At 48.9% G+C, this 24,212-nt stretch overlaps 1 protein-coding gene across 2 annotated transcripts in view; it reads right to left on the bottom strand.

Moving 5' to 3' along the window:
• The window catches only part of MAN1C1 (mannosidase alpha class 1C member 1), a 155,683-nt gene extending 131,822 nt beyond the window's left edge, over positions 1 to 23,861 (bottom strand). Inside the window, exon 1 of one of the 2 annotated variants that reach the window (XM_070383133.1) lies at positions 23,842 to 23,861. Coding sequence is in view for 1 of the 2 variants with exons in the window: in XM_005895930.3 (XP_005895992.1) it covers positions 20,735 to 21,274 (540 nt within the window). In the remaining variant the exon portion in view is untranslated. Of the gene's footprint in view, positions 1 to 20,734; positions 22,466 to 23,841 lie in introns of those variants that run through there. The other variant, XM_005895930.3, reaches the window with a different exon arrangement.
• Between the last annotated feature and the right edge of the window lie 351 nt (positions 23,862 to 24,212).

Genomic DNA, 24,212 nt, shown 5'->3' with positions numbered 1-24,212 from the left:
CTCCCTGCATGCGAATCAGACATGATCCTGATCCTTCCCCAGCATCTCACGGCCCCAAGACTATCATCTGTTCTAACAAAGAGAGTGCAGGAAAAGATCGGCACCAATATCAGATAGATTCCCCCAGAAGGAAAACAAACTAAAAAGAGCGCTGAATCCAGAGCCAGAAGTCCCAGGTGTGTGTCCTAGTTCTGGCTCTTCCTAATCACGGAAATTCGAAAGCCATTCTTTTTCTCAGCTTCAATCTGTAAACTGGGAATATGCTTTCTGATTACCAGGTGCTTCAAGGAGGCGGCAGACACAGAAGCATCACTATTAAACCGCAATGCTGCCAAACTAGGACACTGTTTATAAGGTGGCACTGGCTTGGCCCATGTACCCTGAAGGGGGCCTCTAGCCAGATGGGCTGGGCTCCCAGGGCATGCGTGTGGCGAAGGGGCCACCTCAACTCTGTCTGCACCCTTTGGGGCTGCTGTGGATTTATGGTGGCCTGACCCTGGGTCTCTTCGGGAGCTGGGACAGCCCTGAAGCACCTGCCCAGTCCCAGAGCCTCTGACGTCAGCCTTTCTGGCCCCCTGCCCCCACCTAAGTGCTAAGTACCCTAAGTCCTGAGCCCATCAGCACAGCCGCCAGAGGGCCTCAAATATTCAATTCTACCCACCTGCCACCCCTCCCCTAATCTCTTTATTCTTCCCATTACCCTTCCCACTCAGACTAGACCTTGGCCTCCACTGCTTCCAGGAAAGAAAAGCCACCACTGGAAAGTAAACAAAAGAAGCTCAATTTTGGCTTTTGAGCTTCCAAGGGCCTAGGTCCTGGCAATGAGAGGTTTTCAAGAACAGTTTTGAAGACCTTGGATTCCCTTGACACACTTGATTCAGAACTTCACCTCTGTCTCAGAGAGCACTCTGCTTTGGGGTAAGAGCCAACACCTCCACTCTGAAGCCCAGTGAAGCACCCCCTTCCCATCACCGCTCCCCCTCCTCCTCCCATCAGCCTTATCTGGGAGCTGGGCTGGGCCTGCCTCAGGGCAACCTGTCTCCCTGGGGGCCACCACCTGCCAGCATCCCAGGCTCAGGGCCCAGACACCACCTGCATCAGCCCTCCTGACCACGTGGCCCTTCCACTGCCCCGCCACACACGCCCATCACATACACCTCCCACTATACCCCCACCACACACACTCCCACCACACACACTCCCATCACACACACTCCCATCACACACACTCCCATCACACACACTCCACATCACACACACTCCACATCGCACACACCCCACCACACACCCCTCCACCATACTCCCACCACACACTCCCCATGGCACACTCCCCACCACACACTCTCATCACACACTCTCATCGCACAGTCCCCATCAAACACCCCTCCACCACACATACCCCCCACCACACACTCCCCAGCGCACACTCCCCACCACACACTCTCATCACACACTCTCATCACACACACCCTCCATCACACACACCCCCACCACACACTCCCCATTGCACACTCCCCATCGCACACTCCCCACCGCGCACACCCACCACACACTCCCCATGGCACACTCCCCGTCACACACTCCCATCACACACTCCCATCACATTCCCTACCGTGCACACTCCCACCACACACACTCCCTGTCACACGCTACCCACCACACACACGCTCCCATCACATGCTCCCATCACATACTCCCCATCGCACACTCCCCACTGCACACACTCCCTACCACACACACTCCCCATTACACGCTCCCTACCACACACGCTCCCCACCACACACACTCCCATCACATACTCCCCAACACACACTCCCACCACACACTCCCCATCACACACTCCCACCAAACTGGAGCAGCTCAACCACCCCTGAGGGCTAGGCCCCGGCCTGCCCACTTGCACTTGTGAACTCCAAGTTCCCCAGGCCCTGCAGCCCGCCCTATCCACTCCCGACACCACTGGTCCACCCTCCACTGAGGCACACCCCAGAGAACCACTCTGGTTTATGCCAGAGGGGCTGGCACACTTGGCTCCAAAAGTCACCACCTCCCCTTACACTGCTGATGAGAACACAAACATTTCCAGTTTCCTGCTGTGGAAAGCTTGCATTCTGCAACAAGGTAAACACAGAATGACCATATACACATAAGAGCAACCTCTTACGTACGTCCCCAAAAGGACTGAAACACGTGTCCACCCAATAACAAGTACATGAATGTTCAAAGCAGCATTATTCATAATAATGGCCCAAAGTAAAGCACCCCAAATGTCCATCAACAAGTGAATGGATAAACAAAATGCAGTATATCCATACAAAGGAAAAAAGAAATAAAGCTGACGTGTGCTGCAACATGGAAGAACCCTGCAAACATCATAAAGGTCACGTATTGCATGATTCCCTTTGTGTAAAAGGTCCAGAATAGAAAACCGTGTAGAGACAGAAAGCGGACTGGTGGTTGCCAGGGGCTGAGGTGGGAGTGGGGGTATGGGGTTCCCATCTGGAGGGATGAGGAAGTTCTGGAGCGGGACAGTGCTGATGCCCACACAACACTGGGAGTGTACTTAATGCTACAGAATGGTCCACTTTAAAACTGTTAAAATGATAAACGTTATGTGTATTTTACCTGCAATTATTTTTTAAAAGTCACCATCTCACAGGGCAGTCTATGCACTTCCTTGGTGCCTCCCCCAGCAGCCTCTGCAGCCTTGCTAAGGTGAGACCTTGGGGTCTCTGGCACTCCAAGACTGGAGGAGGGGGTGCTGGCTCAGGAGGCAACACTGCAAGCGTCAGACACTTCCCAGCTAAGCTGGTGGGGCTGCTACAGGGCCGCTGGGGACATAAATACACCCTAGGAGGCAGGCATGGACGAAGGAACGGGAATGCATTTCAGCTTTCAGCGCCCTCTGCGGAAGCTGAACAGCTCAACACAGGCTGCTGCTGAAAACACTGTGACCCCGGGGGAGAAAGACACCACACACATTTCAGTCCTGCGACAACAAGGATGATAAACCAGCGCTGGGCACGTAGCACCTGTTACCCTGGGGGAAGAACAGACCTAAATATTCAGACTGTAAGATGCGCAAACCACTACAGGAAGCGTCGGGGCAAGACGGCAAGAGCCAGGACTACCAGGCTGCCACCACACAGGGACCGCTTTGAACCAGAGCTTCCAGGATGTCTTCCAGGTGTTCAGTCCAGCCCGTTTTCCATCCCAAGCTGAGGCCAGGATCCCGGGTGGCTTACGCAGCACTGGTGGAGCTCAGATATCAGGGAGACAATCTGGAAGGGCGGCCAGGGTGCGAATGCCCCCTAAACACACCTTAGATGGCAGGATCGCAGGGACTTGGCCACATGATCCTCCCTTCAGTGGTCAGGGGCATGGTTTCAAGAGAACATGCCCCACCAGAGCAGAGATGATGGCCAGAAGCTGAGTGTGGCAGGATCTATCCGGTCACTGCTTGTGGTCACGGGGAAAAGACAAAACCCACCATTACCACTGCGCAGTCTCCCTTTCCTCAACAGCAGCGAAGACTGAACCCTGCCTTCTCCCCCAACACATGGCCTCCTCTTTTCACTGAAGAGGAATGGAGCTGGCCTGCCAATCTTTAGTGCGTGGTCAGGCCGGAGGACATACACACCCGACTTCCAGAAAGCAGGGGAAAGAAGGGCTCCCCCTGTTCTGCTACAAGGCTGAGCTCCTCCAGCCTCAGGCCAGGGAAGAGCCATACCCCAGGTTCAGGTTGGCTCTTCATTTCTTAGTTGAAAATCAAAGAGCAGACGGCTCAGAGCACCAGCTCTTCAGAGCAGAGGTCCGGATACACAATCAGAAAACAAAGGGAAGAAACGGATGCTCTGATTCTTGATGCCAGCAGGGAAGGAAAGTCGTGGGGTCTGTGGCTGGTAAAGACAGTGCTCTGAAGCTGGGAGGTGGTTGAGGAAGAGATGAGACAAAGGGCAGGCAGCTCAGGACAAGGTGCTGGACTGCAAGCCTGCGTGAGACTGAGAGCTGTGCATGGGGCTCAGGGGGCCCCCAAGTGTGGCAGAACCAGTCAGAGGAAGGAAAAAGGAGGCTGGACAAGGTTCCCCTGGTCTCTCGGCCACCTGCCTCTGTCTGCTTCCCAAATCTCTGTTCTTTCTCTGGAATGCTTAGGTTCCTGAAGGCTCTGACCCCTGCGCCTCTTGGTCCAGGTTTTCCTCAAGTAGCTTCACACTCCAGCCTTGAGCCCCCAGCAGGACATCCTTCTGAATCCGCATCTCCTGTGCCATTGCCCCCAACCAGTCCTAAACCCATATTTCCAACCACCTAGAATTCACAGGTGTCTGGAATTTTTGTTTAATCATGTCTAGAATTCAACTCATCTCCCCCTCCCAGGATTTCTCACTGTCCCCACTTCTTGATGTTCTTATCTACCCCCAGGTAGAAGGGGCTCCCCAGTGGCTCAGCAGTAAAGAATCGGCCTGAAATGCAGGAGATGCTGGAGACACAGGTTCGATCTCAAAGATTCCCCTGTAGAAGGAAATGGCAACAGACTTCAGTATTCTTGTCTGAAGAATCCCATGGACAGAGGATCCTGGTGGGCTACAGCCTATAAGGTTGCAAAGTGTTGGAAACGATTGAAGCGACTTAGCATACACACCCAGGGTAGGAACCTTGGTCACTCCAAACTTCACCTCCCACGTCCATACCTGTGTCACACCCCTAGGTCCAGCACATGGAGCCTCTTGCTATCTGACAAGTCCACCCCACCTGGTGTTCATTCTCCATGTTTGCCTGAAACACCGACCTTTCCCCTAAGCTCACATCAAAGCTGCTGCGACCCCCAGGCCTTTTCACCCCGTGACTGGGGCTCCATGGTGTCACAGTTGTGTGCACACATGTCTGCCTGGATGTGAAGCCTCACGTTTGCATCCTCAGCATCTAGGGCACTGCCTGGCAGGTGGTAAGAACAAGGTAAGTTTTCTGGAAAAGTTGAGCTGGAATAAAACAGATAAGCGGCAGGTAGTTAATATTCCTCTCACTGCGTATCAGCTCAACTACGTTATTTCATAAGGTCTGGTTTGGACCTGTTTGACAACTAGGTTTCCAACACGAATCAGCTCTGCAAATTCTAGCAGTCACATGAAGGCGGTTTCTAGAACAAGAACGACAGGGAGAGAAAAAAACAGCAGCTCAGAGAAGGAAGCAATGAGGGCTGCATCAAGAGAAAATGAAAGGAGAGGAGGTCAGGCCCAGAAAAGCCCAGATCCTCTCCAAACTGCGGAATGGCATCCACCTGGGGTGGGGGTGGAGGGCGGCAGAGGGGGACCCACGCAGAAATGCCTCGGCATCTAATTAAACATTTTAGATCCCACTGCACACGAGAAGGAAACCTGCGTCCCCCACGGAACCCTGACAAATGAGTCGTTTCCAACCAATCTATCACCGTAGCATCTGGGCACCTCAGGAAGATGAAAATAAGACCAATACATAAATGAAAACCAATATATAAACAATCGTCTCTCCGCACAGGCCTCCAGGAAGCCACAGCTACAGCCATCTGCCAAGTTCCACCCTCGTCACTGCTTCCCGCAGCCAGAGGCCTCTGAGTAAGCACGGTTTAATATAAGATTTAACAGCAGAAGGAAATTTCTTCTCTGAAGTCTGCCTCTCCATTAATGCTCCTACGCTAAATGTCCACCGCTTGAAGCTGGAATGAAATAAGTTTGGCATTAATAGGACTTTGTTCTATGTGCCACGTCAGCCAAAGAATTTGCTAGAAATAGTTGGGGCAGATTGACGAAAGATCGCAACTTGGCACAGGTTGAAAATTCAAAGGTTACTTGCATGGAAACGGAGCTCTCGGGGGGCCCGTCACTAAGCTGTGGGAAGGAGGCTCACACTCATCTCTGGCGTATTATCACCTCCTGCGGCTTCCACGCGGAGGGGGCCTGGGTAGATGTGATCTGATCAACCCAGGACAGCAATTCTCAGATTCAGTCACATCCAACACCTGGCAAGGCAGGGATGATATGAAATTGCAGCACTCCTGCCCTGAGCCTGAACACCTGGGACCGGGTTCAGCTCTTTTACTTCAGTATCTTTTTCCTGAGCATCTGTGATTTGATTTTAGGGCCCAAGCAGCAACAAAAGACTGCTCTCCTAACTGGAAAGGGGCAGAGGCAGTCACAGTGGTGGGGGTGAGAAACCAACTTCTGGACAAGCAAATATTTTCATTCCAGATGTTTATGTTCTGCCTGCTTCCCCCCAAAAAGATTTATGTGGGACAGGCAAGTATTTATGAGGTTAACCTAGGTTTCCTTTCTTCCATGCATCTGTATACAGTGGGAAATGATTCCGACACACAACACCATTACACAATGAAATTCCTTAAAGCCAGAGATTCATCTCTAATTTTCTTTAGCTCATATAGCCTGTGGTGTGTATAACAATTTCTGTTTCCAAGATCTTTTTCTTTAAATAAATTTATGGCTTCTCTTGATGTTAATAGTTTATGCTCTTAACACTGGAAACCTCAGTTTTAATTGAGTCTTTTCTCCAGCACATCTGACCCGATCATGGTCTTAATAAATATAGAAAATTTCCAACCTCTTCCATAAGTGGGTAAAAGGGAAATATAGTCAGAAAGGAGATACAGCTTAGGCGAAGATGAGTCCTGAAGCATAGCTATACATTAAAACCATCTGGGAAATGTTTAAAAATCCCAGTGCTTGTGCTGTATTCTGGACCAATTAAACCAGAACCTCTAGGGTAGGCACTTGGGTATCAGTATTTACTAAGAGACCCCTGGGGAGTTCCAGACTGCAATCAAGGTTAGAATCCCTGTTCTAAGGATTTGTCAGAACCGTTCTGTTCAATGTCAACCAAGACTATGACAATTTCTACTTTATTTCACCCCAAAGTGAAAACTCTTCCTCTAAATGATCAACCTTGATCCTTCAGATAACGTAATAGAAAGAATGTTAACCAGAGACAGGAGAGGAGGTCTGAGTCAGTGCATCACCATTTAAACTGGCAGGGCCTGGAGTTGGTCACTTACAGCCTTTGCAGGGTGTTCATTCCCTGAGCTATAAAAAGGGATTATCGCCCTGCCATGTATGCCACAAGGCTGCTGTGGGGATAAGCTAAACTCTTAATGGGATGCAAGGGCTCTACTAAGAATATCACACACACAAGGAATCTTTGATCTCATCTGTCCATGAGGTTAGGTATCAGCTCGGTCCAGCCTCTACCCCCTGGAAACTCCTCCGGGGAGCAGTTAAAGCAGGCCCCCTGGAAACTCCTCCGGGGAGCAGTTAAAGACAATGGATGGTACAGGGAGCAGAGAGTCAGAAGCCTCTTCTCTGACATGCAAGAAAACTTCAAATTCCAGGGCTGACAAACTGCTCCCACGGTGCCAAATTTGAGAGCACTTTACTCAGATCACAGAGAATCTGATTACGCTTTAATCTAATCCAGCGCCTAATCACAGGAAAGGCTAAGGCTGTTTGTCTCCCTCAACCCCATCTGGACCGACGCCACTCTGGTACCATTCTTATTACTCAAGGATTGATAATCAGAGCTCCTACCATGATTACAGGGCCGCTATTACACCAGACCACCTCTGAGACTGCATCGGTGTGAAGTCTCTGCCTTCTGTGAAAGTATACACCCCAAAAGACCTGCCTCTGAAACTGCTAAAGAAGCCTCTAGACTGAGCTGCTATTTCTCTGTCAAAACATGAACCTTTCTCTATAAAAGGTTTCCTTATAGTCTAAAGCAGGAAAATTGATTATATTTATAGGTTGCTCTCTAAAAGGTCCAGTTCTGAAAGCAAGAAATTTAAGTCTTCTTTCCCCACTGATTCTTATCATTAAAAACCAAGACTACTCCAGAGCTCTGTAAAGTATGTGACAGACGGAGAATGGCTTCTGGGAGAGCTGGAAAAGAGGAAGTTTTGCTGATTTAGGTCAAGAACACAAGTACAGAAAAAAAAAAAGGTGCCAATGTCTTTCCAGGAGATCGGCATTTACTTGGCAAAGTTTAGCTTTAACCTCTGAAAAGCTCATTCCAGGAATGAAAGTGGAGGAAAGAGATCTTAAATAAGAGACCTGTAACTTTAATTCAACACTCCCCCACCCTGACCCCAAATGAGACAAATGAAATTAAAGATAGCCTTTGCAATAATACACTACATTTATTTTCTACTGAACTTTGCTGATTGAGGGGAGATAAGAGATCAGACCCACAGCCACGTAAAAATCCTTCAGCCATGTATATTTAGCTTCCTTCTGATCAATAATCAGCAATTTGGCCTATACGAATAGCTTTTTTTATGTGGGGATTTACAAACCAAGTTTCTAAAATGTCATCATTAGAGTTAAGGTCGAGAGGCTAGAGAAAATATTTGACAGATTAAAAAATTCTGAGAGGAAAGTCACACTAATAGAGACTGCTAGAATGTCACAGATAGCAACAAGTATTTCTTCTAACACTTCAAAGCAGATGAGCAAAAAATGCACAAATAATTTCAGATGACATCAACCAGAAATTAGACACCCCTTTGAGAACTACTCTATTTATTCAGGATATAATTTCAACACAAAATTATATTTCATGCATCTCATACCAACTACCAAAAGTAAATAAGAATCTTTAAATATCTAAGCTGTACCAAAATATGTCAAGTTTATATACTTCATTCAGGAATCTTCTGAGACCTACTCAAGGTCTATTTATTTGTACTTTATATATAATGCTAACAAGATAGATTGAATGTTTCCTACCCATCTATAGATTAGAAAATAGCAAAATAGGAAGAGTAGAGAATAAACTGGCCAGAAGCAGGCATCTTGACAGCCCAGAGATGTAACAGCTGTCAGCCTAACAGGAAAAGGGGATAAAAACTACTTAAAAGCAGATTAAAAAAAAAAAAAAAACTAACAAAAAAAGATGAATCTAGAATCTCAAAAGAGTACATTCACAGTGTTTGGCAGAAAATGTTTACCAATCAGTAGTCACATGAAGATGTAGGAAAATGTGACCCATAACCAAGAGATAAAACAGTCAACAGGGATAGACCCAATAATGACAAAGAAGACTTTTTGAAAAGCTATTATAGATGTGCCTTAGGATTTAAAGGACAAGATGAAAACAATGAGTGAACACGTGTGAAACACTGGAGAGCTCAAAACAATGAAAAAGGTCCAAATGGAAATTCTAGAGGTTAAAATCACAACAAACTGTGGAAAATTCTTCAAGAGGATGGAAACACCAGACCACCTGACCTGCCTCCTGAGAAATCTGTATGCAGGTCAGGAAGCAATAGTTAGAACTGGACATGGAACAACAGACTGGTTCCAAATAGGAAAAGGAGTAGGTCAAGGCTGTATATTGTCATCCTGCTTATATGCAGAGTACATCATGAGAAACGCTGGGCTGGAAGAAGCACAAGCTGGAATCAAAATTGCTGGGAGAAATACCAATAACCTCAGATATGCATATGACACCACCCTTATGGCAGAAAGTGAAGAGGAACTAAAAAGCCTCTTGATGAAAGTGAAAGAAGAGAGTGAAAAAGTTGGCTTAAAGCTCAACATTCAGAAATTAAGATCATGGCATCCGGTCCCATCACTTCATGGCAAATAGATGGGGAAACAGTGGAAACAGTGGCAGATTTTGTTTTGGGGGGCTCCAAAGTCACTGCAGATGGTGACTGCAGCCATGAAATTAAAAGACGCTTGCTTCTTGGAAGAAAAGCTATGACCAACCTAGACAGCATATTAAAAAGCAGAGACATTACTTTGTCAACAAACGTCCGTCTAGTCAAGGCTATGGTTTTTCCAGTAGTCGTGTATGGATTTGAGAGTTGGACTATAAAGAAAGCTGAGTGCCAAAGAATTGATGCTTTTGAACTGTGGTGTTGGAGAGTCCCTTGGACTGCAAGGAGATCCAACCAGTCCATCCTAAAGGAGATCAGTCCTGAGTGTTCACTGAAAGGACTGATGTTGAAGCTGAAACTCTAATACTTTGGCCACCTGATGTGAAGAGCTGACTCACTGGAAAAGACTCTGATGCTGGGAAAGATTGAAGGCGGGAAGAGAAGGGGACAACAGAGGATGAGATGGTTGGATGGTATCACCAACTCACTGGAGTTGAATTAGAGTAAACTCCAGGAATTGGTGATGGACAGGGAGGCCTGGCATGCTGCAGTCTATGAAGTCGCAAAGAGTCGGACACGACTGAGCAACTGAACTGAACTGAGAGGTTAAAAAAAAATCTGAAAATTAAAAATTCACTGGGTGGGCTTAACAACAGATTGGACACTACAGAAGAAAATTTCAATGAAATTGAAGATGGGTTAACATAAAGTATCCATACCAAAGTGCAGAGGTAAAGATTGAAAAGAAAATGAGCATAGATTCAGTGACTTCTAGGAAAATATCAAACAATTTAACTTATATGTAAGTTAAGTTCTAAAACAAAAGGAGGTATATTGGGGTAGGAAAAATATTAAAGACCTAAGGGCCAAATTTTTTCCTAACTTGATAAAAATATCAACCCATAGACACAAGAAGCTCAACAAACCCCAAGAAGGATAAACAATTACATCCACATTTAGGTACATCGTCAGATGACTTAAAGAGAAAATCTTAATAGCATCCAAAGGGAAGAGAAAGACATTATACACAGGGGAATATACTCTGATCTTTCATCAGAAGCAACACAAGTTACAAGACAATGGTTGGTTCATACAAAGAAAAAGGGTGGTCGGCGTGGAGGGGATCAACTTAAAATTTTATATCCAACAAATATATTCTTTTAAGAGGAGAGCAAATAGAGGCATTTTTAGAAAACAAAAGCTGTAAGAATCAGTCAACAGTAGACCTACACTTAAAAAAAATGTTCAGAGGAATTTGATGTATAGGTTCAAGGCAAATCCAATAAAAATCCCAGCATGATTTTTCATAGAAACGGGTGTACTTATTCTCAAATGTACTTCAGAAATGTAAAGGACTTATAGTAACTGAAGCCATTAAAAAAAAGAGTTCAAAGATGGAGAAATCACACTACCTGTTTTTAAGACTTACTACAGAGCTCCAGCATCAGTATAGTGTGAACTGACAACAAGGACCTGCTCTATAGCCCAGGGAACTATACTCAATATAACAATCTGTAATCGAAAAGAAACTGAAAACGAAGATACATAAAAAACTGAATCACTTTGCTGTACAACTGAAATTAATGCAGCACTGTAAATCAACTATACTTTAATTAAAAAAAAAAAAAAAAACTGAAAAAAAAAAAAGCCAAAAAAATTCCAGGAAACAAACAGCAAGATGGTTTGCTTAAAGCCAATCACACTCAAAAAGAGATAGTATAAACTGGCATAAAGACAAATCAATAGAACAGAAGAGTCCAGAAACAGAACCACATACATATGATAAATTAATCTAACAAGGTATCAAAGCAATTTCAAGGGGAAAAGAAAGCTTTTTCAACAAATGGCACTAAACAACTAGACATTTAAATGGAAATAAAGAACCTCAACCATATATAAAAGTTAATTTGAAGTATAGGAAAGACCCAAATGTAAAAACTAAAATGACCAAGCTGCTAGAATTAAAAGGAGACTATCTTCATGACCTTTGGGGTAAAGAAAATAAAATTTTTAATCCACACAAGAGTACCACCATAAAAGAAAACATTGATACACCAGATTTCATCAAAATTTAAAACTTCTGCTCTCTGAATGACACATTAAGAAAATTAAAAAATAAATCATAGAGTATGAATATAGGAATATGTGTTATTGCTTAGCCACTTGGTCACGTCTGATTCTTTTGCAAACTCATGGACTGTAGCCCACCAGGCTCCTCTGTCCATGGGATTTCCCAGGCAAAAATACTGGAGTGGGTTGCTATTTCCTTTTCCAGGGTATCTTCCTGACCCAGGTATCAAACTTACATCTCCTGCATTGGCAGGTGGATTCTTTACTGCTGAGCCACCTGGGAAGCCCGTGCATATATACATCTGAGAAATGACATATATCCAGATTATGCAAAGGATTTCTAGAATTCAATAAGAAGATGATAAATGGTACAAATTTAAAAAAAAATTTTAAGGGGGGGGGCAAAAGATCCGAACATACCCTTAAAAGGAAGATAAAGAAATGGCAGATAAACATATGAAAAGATATTCAATAACAATGGCTAACAGGAAAACGAAAATTAAAACTTCAACTTAATATTCAGTTCAGTTCAGTTGCTCAGTCATGTCTGACTCTTTCTGACCATGAATCGCAGCACGCCAGGCCTCCCTGTCCATCACCAACTCCCGGAGTCTACCCAAACTCATGTCCATCAAGTCGGTGATGCCATCCAGCCATCTCATCCTCCATCGTCCCCTTTTCCTCCTGCCCCCAATCCTTCCCAGCATAGTCTTTTCCAATGAGTCAACTCTTCACGTGAGGTGGCCAAAGTATTGGAGTTTCAGCTTCAGCATCAGTCCTTCCAATGAACACCCAGGACTGATCTCCTTTAGAATGGACTGGTTGGATCTCCTTGCAGTCCAAGGGACTCTCAAGAGTCTTCTCCAACACCAGAGTTCAAAGGCATCAATTCTTCGGCGCTCAGTACTATACATCAAATAGAATGGCTAAACCAAAAAGGTGGACAATAGCAAGTGTAGGCGACGATGCAGAACTCTCACACACTGCTGGTGGGAGTATATAACGGTCTAACTATTTGGGAAAAGTGTTTCCACTTCCCTACAAAGTTAAACAAACATTTACTCTGTGAGCCAGCAATTATATTCCTAGATGTTGACACAAAAGAAATGAAAATATACCTACATAAAGACTTGTGCGTAAAATGTTCGTAACAGCTTTATTCATAACAGCCAAACACTGGAAACAACCAAAGGTCCAACCACATGTGAATCAATAAACAAATCGTGGGATATTCATACAGTGAAATACATCTCAGCAAAAAGAAACGAAATACTGCTACACACAACATGAATGAGTTTCAGAAGCATTAGCCTCGGTGAAATAAAGTTTTGCAAAGAACGGCATGTATTGTACTACTCCATTTAGTTGAAGTTCTAGAACAGGTGAGACTAATCTCTGGCAACAAATCAAAACAGTGTTTGGGTATGGATGATGGGGGACTGATTGAGAAGGAGCAGATGGGACTGTCTGGGTGATGGAAATGTTCTATATCTTCCTAGGGGTGTGGTTTACACGGTTTTCTGCAGTTGTTAAAATTTAGCAAACTGTATATTTAAGATCTGTGCATTTGCCTATATGTAAGTTACACTTAAATAAATAACTAGTTTCCTTGGCCAAAATCACTGCAGACAGTGACTGCAGCCATGAAAGTGAAAAATGCTTGCTCCTTGGAAGGAAAGCTATGACAAACCTAGACAGCATATTAAAAAGTAGAGACATCACTTTGCCAACAAAGGTCTGTAGAGGCAAAGCTATGGTTTTTTCAGTAGTCATGTATGGATGTGGGAGTTGGGCCATAAAGAAGGCTGAGCACTCAAGAGTTGATGCTTTTGAACTGTGGTGTTAGAGAAGACTCTTGAGAGTCCCTTGGACTGCAAGGAGATCCAACCAGTCCATCCTAGAGGAAATCAACCCTGATTCTTTGGAAGGACTGTTGCTGAAGTGCCAAAACTTTGGCCACCTGATGTGAAGAACTGACTCATTGGAAAAGACCCTGATTCTGGGAAAGATTGAAGGCAAAAAGAAAATGGGACGGCAGAGGATAAGACGGTTATATAGCATCACTGACTCAATGGACATGAATTTTAGCAAACTCCAGGAGATAGTAGAGGACAGAAGAGCCTGGTGTGCTTCAGTCCATGAGACTGCAAAGAGTCAGACATGACTTAGCAACTAAACAACCACCACCACCACCTCCTTCACAGGGTTGTTGTAAAAAAAAAATAAGGTAGTGAGAGACCAACAGTCTTACCTAAATGATTCATCAGGGCTTAATGGGATGTGATGTATTGCACAGTGGATTTTATGGTGACCCCCAAGTCACAGGAGAGGTGAAATGAGGGGAGAAAAATCTATCAGCCACTGAAAATGGTTGTTATTCAGTGAAAGCTATTTACCTAGAAGTTTCATCTACAAAGCAGCTGACTCCCAGAGCATGCCAGGGAAAAGCATAATTATTGCTTATCAGTTAAGGACACTAATCAGTATGCCCTTCTTCTGTACCACTGCAATACTGCACTAAAACAGATGGACAACCGCCCTAGCCTCAGCTTTTAATTAATGAAAATTCAGAGTTAAGAGACATATCCAGACTCTCTTGTGAATAAGGGCTCTTCTGACCACCTGCCTGTCAAGTGTGGGGAGACCTCAACCCAGATCTTAGAAAACAGCCTTCTCAAGGGAAGAAACATGTACAGCTGGGCCACCACACTGGGCCACAGCCTATAGCTGTGGTCTCCATGGTTTCGGTTTTCTTTGGGGATGGAGAAACCAAAAGGTAGGCCTGACTTCCAGCTATCTCAGCCACACCCTGCGTTTAAGAGAACCAAAACCATACTGCCTTGGCTATTAACCAGCCACCAGAGCTGAGTGGGGGTGAAGGAGGGAAGGGGGACTTGGATCCTTGGGTCCTCAGAACTTCTTAAGGAATCTCCAGTTTCTTTTCCTTACCATCATGTGACTTGAGAATTCAGAGCTTAAAAAAAAAAATCTGTTTTTTTCCCCAGAGTATGCAAGCACTGGTTCATAAGGCCTTGGTGCTGAGACAGTGGAAAATGAAGAACCAGAGCTTATTGTTTCAATGAGCCTGGTCTTTTTGGGGCTGCAGTTGTACAGAACTAGAATAATAATCATTCTTAGTTCAGGACACTCATTCCTGCTCCATGTATGTGAAAGTCACTCAGTCGTGTCTGACTCTTTGCGACCCCATGGACAATACAGTCCATGGAATTCTCCAGGCCAGAAAACTGGAGTGGGTAGCCTATCCCTTCTCCAGGGGATCTGCCCGATCCAGAAATCAAACCGGGGTCTCCTGCATTGCAGGCAGATTCTTTACCAGCTGAGCTATCACGGAAGCCTGCTCCATGTATGGCACATCTTTTAAAGTTAACATAACAAGTGCCCACCACTCTCTCTCGAATCCTGTCCATCATGCTCTTGTGAAAGCTTTCCTGACTTGGCAAATGAAAGCAAGGCAGGGAGAGAATTTCCTGAAGCCCTCGCCACCTCTCTTGGTGCAGATCCGACTTAGGGTGCAGAGGCAATCGCCTTCCCACGCCAGAGGCAGTACCCATAGGCCGGCTGCCCACCTAGATTACCAAATAGCTTCCCTGCATGGGGCTTTCCAATCTGTGAGCCTGATTTATTTTTTTCAATAAGAGAAAAGATGTAAGTCCCTTTGAGCAAACTATGCGTGATATATATCACAATATTTATTTTTGGTAGAGTAATGGATCAGTCTTCAGGGAGAGCTAGAGAAAAGGCATTTCTTGAGCTCGGATGTAAATCAGTCACTCTGAAAACTGCAGGGAATCTATATTCTTGCCCCCCCTGCTAACAACAGTGTGAAATAAGCAGCTGACTTTTAAAAGTCATTGCACTACGTGTTTCTAAACCTAACACTAAGGACAGAGTTAAAGGTGAGAGGCCTGAGGAATGACTGCTTCCGGAACGCCTGCACCAAGTCCCCAGAATAATGGTGCAGCTCACGACGAAAGGAGAGACTCACCCAACCTGCGGTTGTTAAGTCGTAGACCGGTGGGGACAAGGTCTAAGCTTTGCTCTACGTGCAGTCCTCTTAGTTCTAAGCAGCACTTAAAAAGGATGAAGTGTGTGACTGGGCATACAATGTGAGGGTCTCCCAAGGGACCTGTCCAGTTCTTATCGGCCAGTCTTCTTGTCTATATTAAATGTACCATAGAGCAGAAAATACATCAGGAGAGAAACTGAAGGACAAGGGGGTAAAAATCTTTGGTGGATTTTCAACTCAAATAGAGCTCTTCGAAGGAAAGCTATTTAAATCTGAAGATGTTCCTAATATTAATTATCCTGAACATCTCACAGGCTCAGATTCACATGCTACGAAGAACACAAAGCCCTTTAATTTTCCTACCTGTCCCTGAGACTAGCAGTGATAAATCAGATATACAGAGAAACCACATGTGACTAACAAACCAGCCCATTAGTGGGGAGCAAAGATCATCTGCCAAGATGACTTATCTGGACATAGTCACACATCATAACCAGCAATGTCCTGGAGGCTTAAGACAGCAGGCATGGAAGGCAAGAGCTGGGGCACTCTCTGCCAAGTCTCAGGACTCCAAGGTAACTCGGGCATCTTCCAGATGCCTGCTATCCAGGCATGAAAGATTTTACTCATGACTGCCCCCTCCCCAGTCCCTTCAAGTTGCACTTGGAAAATTACTGCAACTTCTAAAAGGCTTCTTGGGTCACAGAGCTGCTGAGCCCCCAAACCTTGCTGTGGTCTCTGCTCTGCAACTCCTGGAATTCCAGGTACCCTCAGGAAGAAGACCTGGCTTCTGCCACCAGCAATCTTAACTGTTAGTTAAAGATCTTTACTGCAGCCACTCATTCAAGTATCTGGGCTCCAGTGAAGTGTCAGATCCTATCCTAGGTGCTTGGGCAGATCCATAAATAAAGCAAGTGGGAACAGATGGGAGAGAAGACTTCCCTAAACGCCAATCCCTTCATTTTACTGTGAAAACTGAGGCTCAATGACAAACAGAAATTTTCACCTGAGGTCAGGGTTGATGGCTTGGCTAGGGCCTGAACCCAGGCAGGACACCCAAGAAGACTGTCACATACAGTGGTGCAGAAGAGCACATTCTTTATATGGGTGCCCCACTCTCACTGACCAATTCCCTCTAACAAAAGCCCCCTTCACCGGAAGAGACAATTGAGGTTCTTTAGATTAGCAACCAGCCATCATTAGTAGGACCCAACACTGTCTGAAACCTTTCATCGGGATGTAAGCCTGGCAAGCTATTCACTCCCAACCCTTGTCATGTGTTCAGTTCAGTCCAGTCGCTCAGTCATGTCTGACTCTTTGCGACCCCATGGACTGCAGCACGCCAGGCTTCCCTGTCCATCACCAACTCCTGGAGCCTACTCAAACTCATGTCCATTGAGTTGGTGATGCCATCCAACCATCTCATCCTCTGTCGTCCTCTTCTCCTCCTGCCTTCAATCTTTCCCAGCATCAGAGTCAGCTCTTTGCATCAGGAGGCTAAAGTATTAGAGCTTCAGCATCAGTCCTTCCAATGAATATTCAGGACTGATTTCCTTTAGGAGGGACTGGTTGGATTTCCTTGCAGTCCAAGGGACTCTCAAGAGTCTTCTTCAACACCAAAGTTCAAAAGCATCAATTCTTGTCATATGTGAGAAAGGTCTATTGAACTTCAATAGCAGCCTACCTATGACCCTAACATAATTATAACAATAATTTCCTACATTATCATCAGATCTGTAAGGGAAGGCAGTCAGTAAGCCGTTTCTCATTCTTACCGACCCCTTTACTCTCCAAGATGAGCCCAAGATGAGGCTCTGTCACTGTTCAGTCCCATCTCTGAAGTTCAACACGTGTAACAGGAATACTTAGCTATGTGGTGCTAGGGACACAACAGTGAACACATGACCATCATCAACAAGGCACAACACTGTCCCTAACTTGAAGGAACTGAGACATGCTGAAAACAGGGCTGGGAAAAGCCCAACTGCTAAGGAGCCCGTGGCCAGACTGGCAGTCTACTTAGGGGCCGGGTCTGGAAGCAAGCGTTTACGTAACCAGTCTCTTTCCCTCTCTCTCATTCCACTTTACAGGAGGAAAAACAAGGTCCAGGAAGGAGAGGAAGTGGCTTGTCCAAAGTCAGACAGCTGATGATTGAGCGGACACTTGAATCTATGTTCTCTGGGTTCCCCTTTTCACCACACTGCCTCCTCCAAGGTTCCAAAATTACAAGTGAGGAGAAATCGTTGGTTCCAGTGACAGATGGTTTCCTGATGTGTGAACAACTAGAACAGGCAGCCTCAACTCATCTTATCAGCAGAGACCTTGTGTCCACGTCCATCTCTCACACCAGAATGTTCATAAGTATACTTCGTTGATCTAGAGCCTGAGTGTCCAGTCATCATTCACTCTCATTTATCACCCTCTCTGAATCGCTCCTGATACTTACTTTTGCTTTAAAAACCTCATCTTATAAGAACAGAGCCCTTCTTATCTGATGCTAGCTCCCCCTCTGCTCCTGGGGTCTAATCAATCCATGTCTGGAAATAAGCAAGCCAGAGAGGAAAGCAGCAGTCCCTTTTCCGAAAACAGGCACCTTTCTAAAATGATCTACCCCTGGGCTTGGCACAGATAGAAATTTAAATGAGAAGGAAATAAAGACATCCTCCAGCAACAGTCAAACGCATTCCTCATCAGGTGGGACACCAGGGAAGTTAACTCTGTGTTAACAGCTAAACCACACACTGCCCACATTTTTTTGGGGGGTGGTTATTTGGGGAGGTGGGAAAGGGAGGGGTCCAAACTCAAGACATGTGAAAAGACAATAGGCTTCAAAACATAATAGCATATATAGTAGTCCTGTCCCCTCCATTCTGAGGAGCTTACGGTCTTCAAGACTGTAAGAGAGGGTTCACTGAACAACCAAAGGTACAGACAAGCAGGCTTCTACCTACTACCAGGGGTGTACAGAGACGCCAGACGGAAAGATCCAGACACCTGGCAACTGACACAGACCTCCACCCATTGTGTTACTTTATACTCACTGGCAAAGCAGAATCTCTACACCTCCCACCATCTCCAGCCACTGCAGCAAGTCACTGCCCACAGCCTCTGCCCTCAAGGGAGGTTCTCTTGGTATAGAGGGGCAGAACTTGGTTCCCCACTGACCAGCCCACTCTTCCTACCACGGCTCCCAACCACAGGCTTTCAGAAATGGGTCACAGTCTTAGATGCAAATGCAGAACGAACTGCTTCCAAAGAGGACAGTAGTTAATTCCTAATCCTTTGGGGGATCTTTTGGAAAATCTAATGGCAGCTCCACACCCCATGAAAAACTGCATGCATGCACTTTATATGTGATTTCACTGGGAGTCACTGCCTTCCGAGGAGGTGTGAAAGGGTTAATGTGCTCAGAGGCAGTTTCAGGAAAGGGAGCTGGAGTGGTTCAGGTGAGTATTCAACAACACAGCTCCTTAACCAATGGGGGAGAAATGATGCCCCTTTCTTAGCTACTGCAAGTTCTAAGCTTCAGTTAACCTTTGGGATTTCCGTAAGGATTTGGAAACTGACAGCGCACACTTGCACACAAGAAACAAGGACTCCTCTTTGTGATTTCCGATCCTGACATCACAAAATGTCCAGCGATTGCCAGTTATTCAGTAAGATAGAGTCTCCACAGGGCTTAGCATAGAAAGCTGAGTTACAACAGCAGAGATAACTAGGGGAGAGGTGGGTGCTGGGAGAGAGGGTGGACTGGACAAGGGGAGGAGGGAAGCTCAGCTCTCAGCTGGCTCTGAGCAGATCTTGGCAGGACAGGTCCTGACCCTTGCTGCCTGCTCTCCCTGGAAATCACAGCAGACTTGCTGACTGCTCTGCAGCAAACCAAGAGGTCCAGAGAGAAGCAGTCCTTTCCTTCTGGGTCCACGGGGACTGAGGAAGATCTTCTCGATTCTAGGGAGGAGACCCTGGCCCACTGCTTGCCCACAGCCCCCTCGTGGTCCACGGGTGTCACTGCAGCCCCCTCCGCAGTGCTGGGCAAAATCCTCACAGGCGGCTCCAACAGCAGGCAGCTCTAACAGTGGTTGAGCAGAACATTTAGTTATCAGTGGCGGCTTGGCAACTGTCTCCAAGCCATGGTGAGGCTGCATTTGCTTTTGGTGTGTTAAACTAGGACTCAGATTCAGACTCAAAGTGATCCATCTAACCCCTCTCTGGTACAATCCCTACAGGAAACCAGTCCAAGACCTGCTTCATTAAGCCAATAACCTCAGAACTTCTGTATCATTACCACTACCTTATTGATCACTGCTCCTTGTATCACATGCAATTATGTACAATTGTTCCAAAGCTCAATAGAAACAGTGAGAATGTAGGACATCTTCTGGCTTGTGGGTTGCTGGCTAGATTACAAAATACTTGCAGAACATCAAGTATCCCCCAAATTCTGGATTTCCAGGTAGCAGATCCTAAAGGGATTTAGGAGATGTCATGACTTAAGGACTCACAGTGAGAAAGAACATGGCCCTTGGCCCCTTGGAACAGAAAGGGTGCCCATTAATGAACCCTACTCCCGTATTCTTGCCTCGAGGCGGCCCTGGACAGAGGGGCCTGGTGGGCTACAGTCCATGAGGTCTCAAAGTGTTGACGCCTGAAGCGACTGAGCACGCAAGCATGCATGCAGCACTCCACAGAAATCCTATTAGCATCTCCAAAAGGGAGGGAGCAGGGCCCACCTGGGCTCAGGACTAGACTGAAAAGACCAGAAGCTGGGGGTGAGGGAAAGTTGGTCTAGGGCTTTAGCTACCATCTATCAGGAATGTGGATGGTTAACTGAACCCAGCACTGGAAAAGTGTGCAGGAAGGAGTGAAGGTGGGAAGTTTGGGAGGAGGGCCTCGAGCAGGTCAGGGAGCTGGGGAGTGACTGGGGGTGAGGGAGGATGGATGGAAGCACAAGAGCCATCTTTTAAAATATTCTGTGGAAGGAGGAGGAGAGTCCTTACCTCCTTGATTTTCTCCCGCTGGGTATGAACTAGGCTCTGGGGCTCCTTACTCCTGTCGGTCCTAGTCCCCAGGACCGGGTGGCGGAGGCGGCTCCGGAATGCCTTGAAGTCAAAGCCAGAGGGAACGCTCCCCTCCTGGGGTCTGAGAGCCGTGGCGCCGCCGCCCCGGGCCGCCGTGGCCTCCTCCCGGGGTCCAGTGGGGTGCGTGCGGCGCAGCCACCCTTTTCTGCGCCGAGAACTGGCTTGGCTGCCGGGGTCATCCTTGCCCGGGGCTGGAGCCGCGGGGGCCGGGTTGGGAGGCGACTCCTGTCCGCGGGCCCGCGGGTGGCTGGCGACTTGGGCCACCGCCTCCAGGCCGGGCTGCTGGGTCCGAGGGGCCAGGAAGAGGCGCTTGAGGCGAGAGGAGTTGGGCAGCAGGAACAGGGCCCCGAAGCACAGGGTGACCAGGCCGGAGAGGAAGAGGAGGAAGACGAACTTCTGCGGCAGCCGCAGCCCCCACGGGGAAGCCGGGACGAAGCCTGGCACTTTCCTCACGAGCATCTTGACCGGGCACGGGCCTGGGGCACGCTCAGCTCCGGCCGAGCTCCTGAGGTCTTCGGAGTCCAGGCACTTGTCAGCAGCTGGGCTCGGCGAGCGGAGGTCGTCGAGGGCGCGCCGCCCGGGGTGGGGGTCCCTGAGAGTTTCGCCCTTTCGGGGGGCTTGTTCCCGGAGTTCAGGGAGTTTGGAGAGAGTCCTCCCGCGCCGGGACAGGGGGAGCTGCGGCGGCGGCGGCGGCGGCGGCCTCGGCGGGGCCCGGGCGAGCGAGGTAGGAAGGCTCGGGGCCCGGGCCCGCGAGGGTTGACCGCGCACCGCAGCCTTCCCTCCGGCCGCCGCGCCGCCCCTCCTCGCCGCGGCCGGAGTCCGCGGGGCCCGCGCCCCTTCCCGCGCTGCGGCCGCCGCCGGAGCCCGTCACATGCCGTCCGAGGCGCCCAGGCTTGTCCACGAGGAGGGGCGCCCGCAGGCCTCGTCCCCGAGCTGAGCCGCCCTCAGCAACCCCCAACCACCCCGGCCCAAAGTTTGAGCCTCAAAAGCAGTTTCCCTAAGGGATCGACTCCCGGGGGGGGGGGGGGGGCGACGCGGCCGGGCTGTCAGTGGCGCTCCGAGAGAGCGCTGGAGCGGCCGGGTCGCGACAGCGCTGGGGGCTTTGGCTATCGGGACACGTCCACAACTTTGCTCCGCCGCGGGGCGGGCGCCGGGGAGCTGGGGGTGGTGGTGGTCAGGCACTTCTGAGCCAGGCGAGGCAGGGGCGGGGGGGGGCTCCCGGGAGCGGAGGGATGCCTGAGCCGGGTCCGGGGCGTAGTGCCGTTCGCGACCAGCCGCGGCGGGGGCGGCTGCAGCTGCGCTGGGGATGGGGTGGGTGGGGGGGGAGTGCGGGCTCCCGCCCCTCCAACTCTCCGTAGGGCTCCGGGTTCCCGCTGGGATCACCTGTTCTCGGTGCCCGCCGGCTCCGCGGAGCGCGCAGTCCCGGCTGCGCCTCCCCCGCTGCAGCTGGCTTCCTCGCCGCGGCCGCTCCAGACGGGCCGCTGCCGCCGCCGCAGACTGAGCCGCCGCCGCAGACTGAGCCGCCGCCGAGCCTGCGCCCCAACACGCGCGCACACACCGTCCGGACGCCCCCGCCGCCGCAGCTCGGGCTTTCACGGAGGCAGCGCCCGCGGCCCCGCCTCCCGCCGGGCCACGCCCTCGGGCCACGCCCACTGCGCGCGCCTCGCCGTCCACCGCCGCCACGGCGCCGCAGCCGGGCCAGTTGGCCTGGCGACCCGGGGTGGGGAGTGTGCAGGGGCCTAAGCCCGAGTCCAGGAGAGGGCCCGGGACTCCAAGCCACGCCCCCTTCCTCCAAAGGCCGGCGCCGCCGCGCACACGCCCCCCCCCAGCCCACCAGCACCAATGGTCCAGCTGCGCGGGGTTGGCGAGGGCGGGGGGTGGAGAGCGGCGCGAGGTCATTGGCTGCCTCGCAGGGATCCCCGTTGGGCTGCGGTCCCCCATTGGTTAGTGCCCAGCATTCGCCGGACTGTGAGCGACCGAGACACCCCCCACCTCCGCCCCGCTTCTTGCCCCCACCCGCGCGGCTCAGGTTGTTGGTCCCCTGGAGCGGGCAGGGGACCCAGCCGGTCTGCTAGGACCCTGGCGGCCGTTCGGTAACCTCACTCACCCCCTCAGTGCCAGTCCAGAATTGGCAGGGAGCCGGGAGCTTGCCCGGGGGTCCCAGAGCTTCCGCGGGAGCCGTGGAGGTGCTGCTGTGGCCGGCTGTGAGGAAGGGCTGGCTGAAGCCCCCGGCCAGGGAGCTGTGGCCACGGTCGGGCTGAGTTCAGGCAGGGTTTCCACCGGACGCCCCCCTACCCCCCGCCCCCGCACCGGCAGACCACAACTCTGCCTTCCTTTTCCTATGGCCCGAAACCAGGCCGGGGCCCCTGGGTGGGGCAGGGAGAGACGCTAACCGCAGCGGAGCGTAGGGCAAGGAAGGAGAAAGAACCTTGGTCGTCTGCGTAGAAGACCACACACATCATGTGACACGCGTACCCAGAGGCCTGCGTGTGTTTATGTGCACGTGTGTGCTTCTACGCCTAGATGCAGATGCACTCGGAGATTACACGTGGGTGTGTACATGCACACAAACTTACGCTTAATTTAGGTAGAACTGATTTACCAAAGCGCATGTAGATGTATATGCATATTATACATGTACTAATTTACATATTAGTATAAATAGTGACACGTACACACATACCCACATGATACTTACACAACAGGTCCAAGAAACACACACGTGTACACACTACCAGACGTAGAGACACAGGGGTCTCCACCCCAAGGCCCTCACCCTTTCCTCCCTTCTTCTCCTCCTATTAAACCTAACTCAAGGCAAAGAAACACTATGCTGTGTGGGTCTTTCATGCAAAACACTTTATAGAGACAAATAACAGCAGAGGGAGAGACAAATTAAGAGGTGTAATAGGCAAGAGGGAAAATATCCTCTTTCAGCTGCAATTTAAAATGAAATGCAGCGTTGATGAGACAGAATATACTGCAGGGAGGCCTTTCCAACAGAAGCGGCCCAGGCGGGCTCTCACCTCGTAAATCTTGCTTCTTCCCTGAGGCCTGGTGGGACTCTGACATCCTTCTGCCTCTGGCCAGGCCACTGACAGCAGACCCTCCCCTGATGTTTAAATGCCTTTGGCATGTCAGTTTCTTTCCGTTGAAAATAAAAGATTGCTCTGGGTAACAGGTGCAAATATTTTGGTCACTGGAGATACATAGTTTCTCCCCACCCTACAAGCACACCCAACTGAAAAATGTGAAAGGCCAGTTGAGGTGTTTCAGTCTCTCATGAGTTTGACTGTCAGGAGTCAGGTGCCTGGAACCAGCTGTGAACATCAGAGACAAGCATGTGGTCCACTTGGATGCAGGAGCCCAGAGATCTGGCCAGGCTTTTGCCAATCTC

The sequence above is a fragment of the Bos mutus genome, chromosome 2 (genome assembly GCF_027580195.1).
Source record: "Bos mutus isolate GX-2022 chromosome 2, NWIPB_WYAK_1.1, whole genome shotgun sequence".
Lineage (NCBI taxonomy): Eukaryota > Metazoa > Chordata > Mammalia > Artiodactyla > Bovidae > Bos > Bos mutus.
The sequence above is the reverse complement of the archived record's forward strand: the minus strand, read 5'-3'. Positions and strand labels throughout refer to the sequence as shown.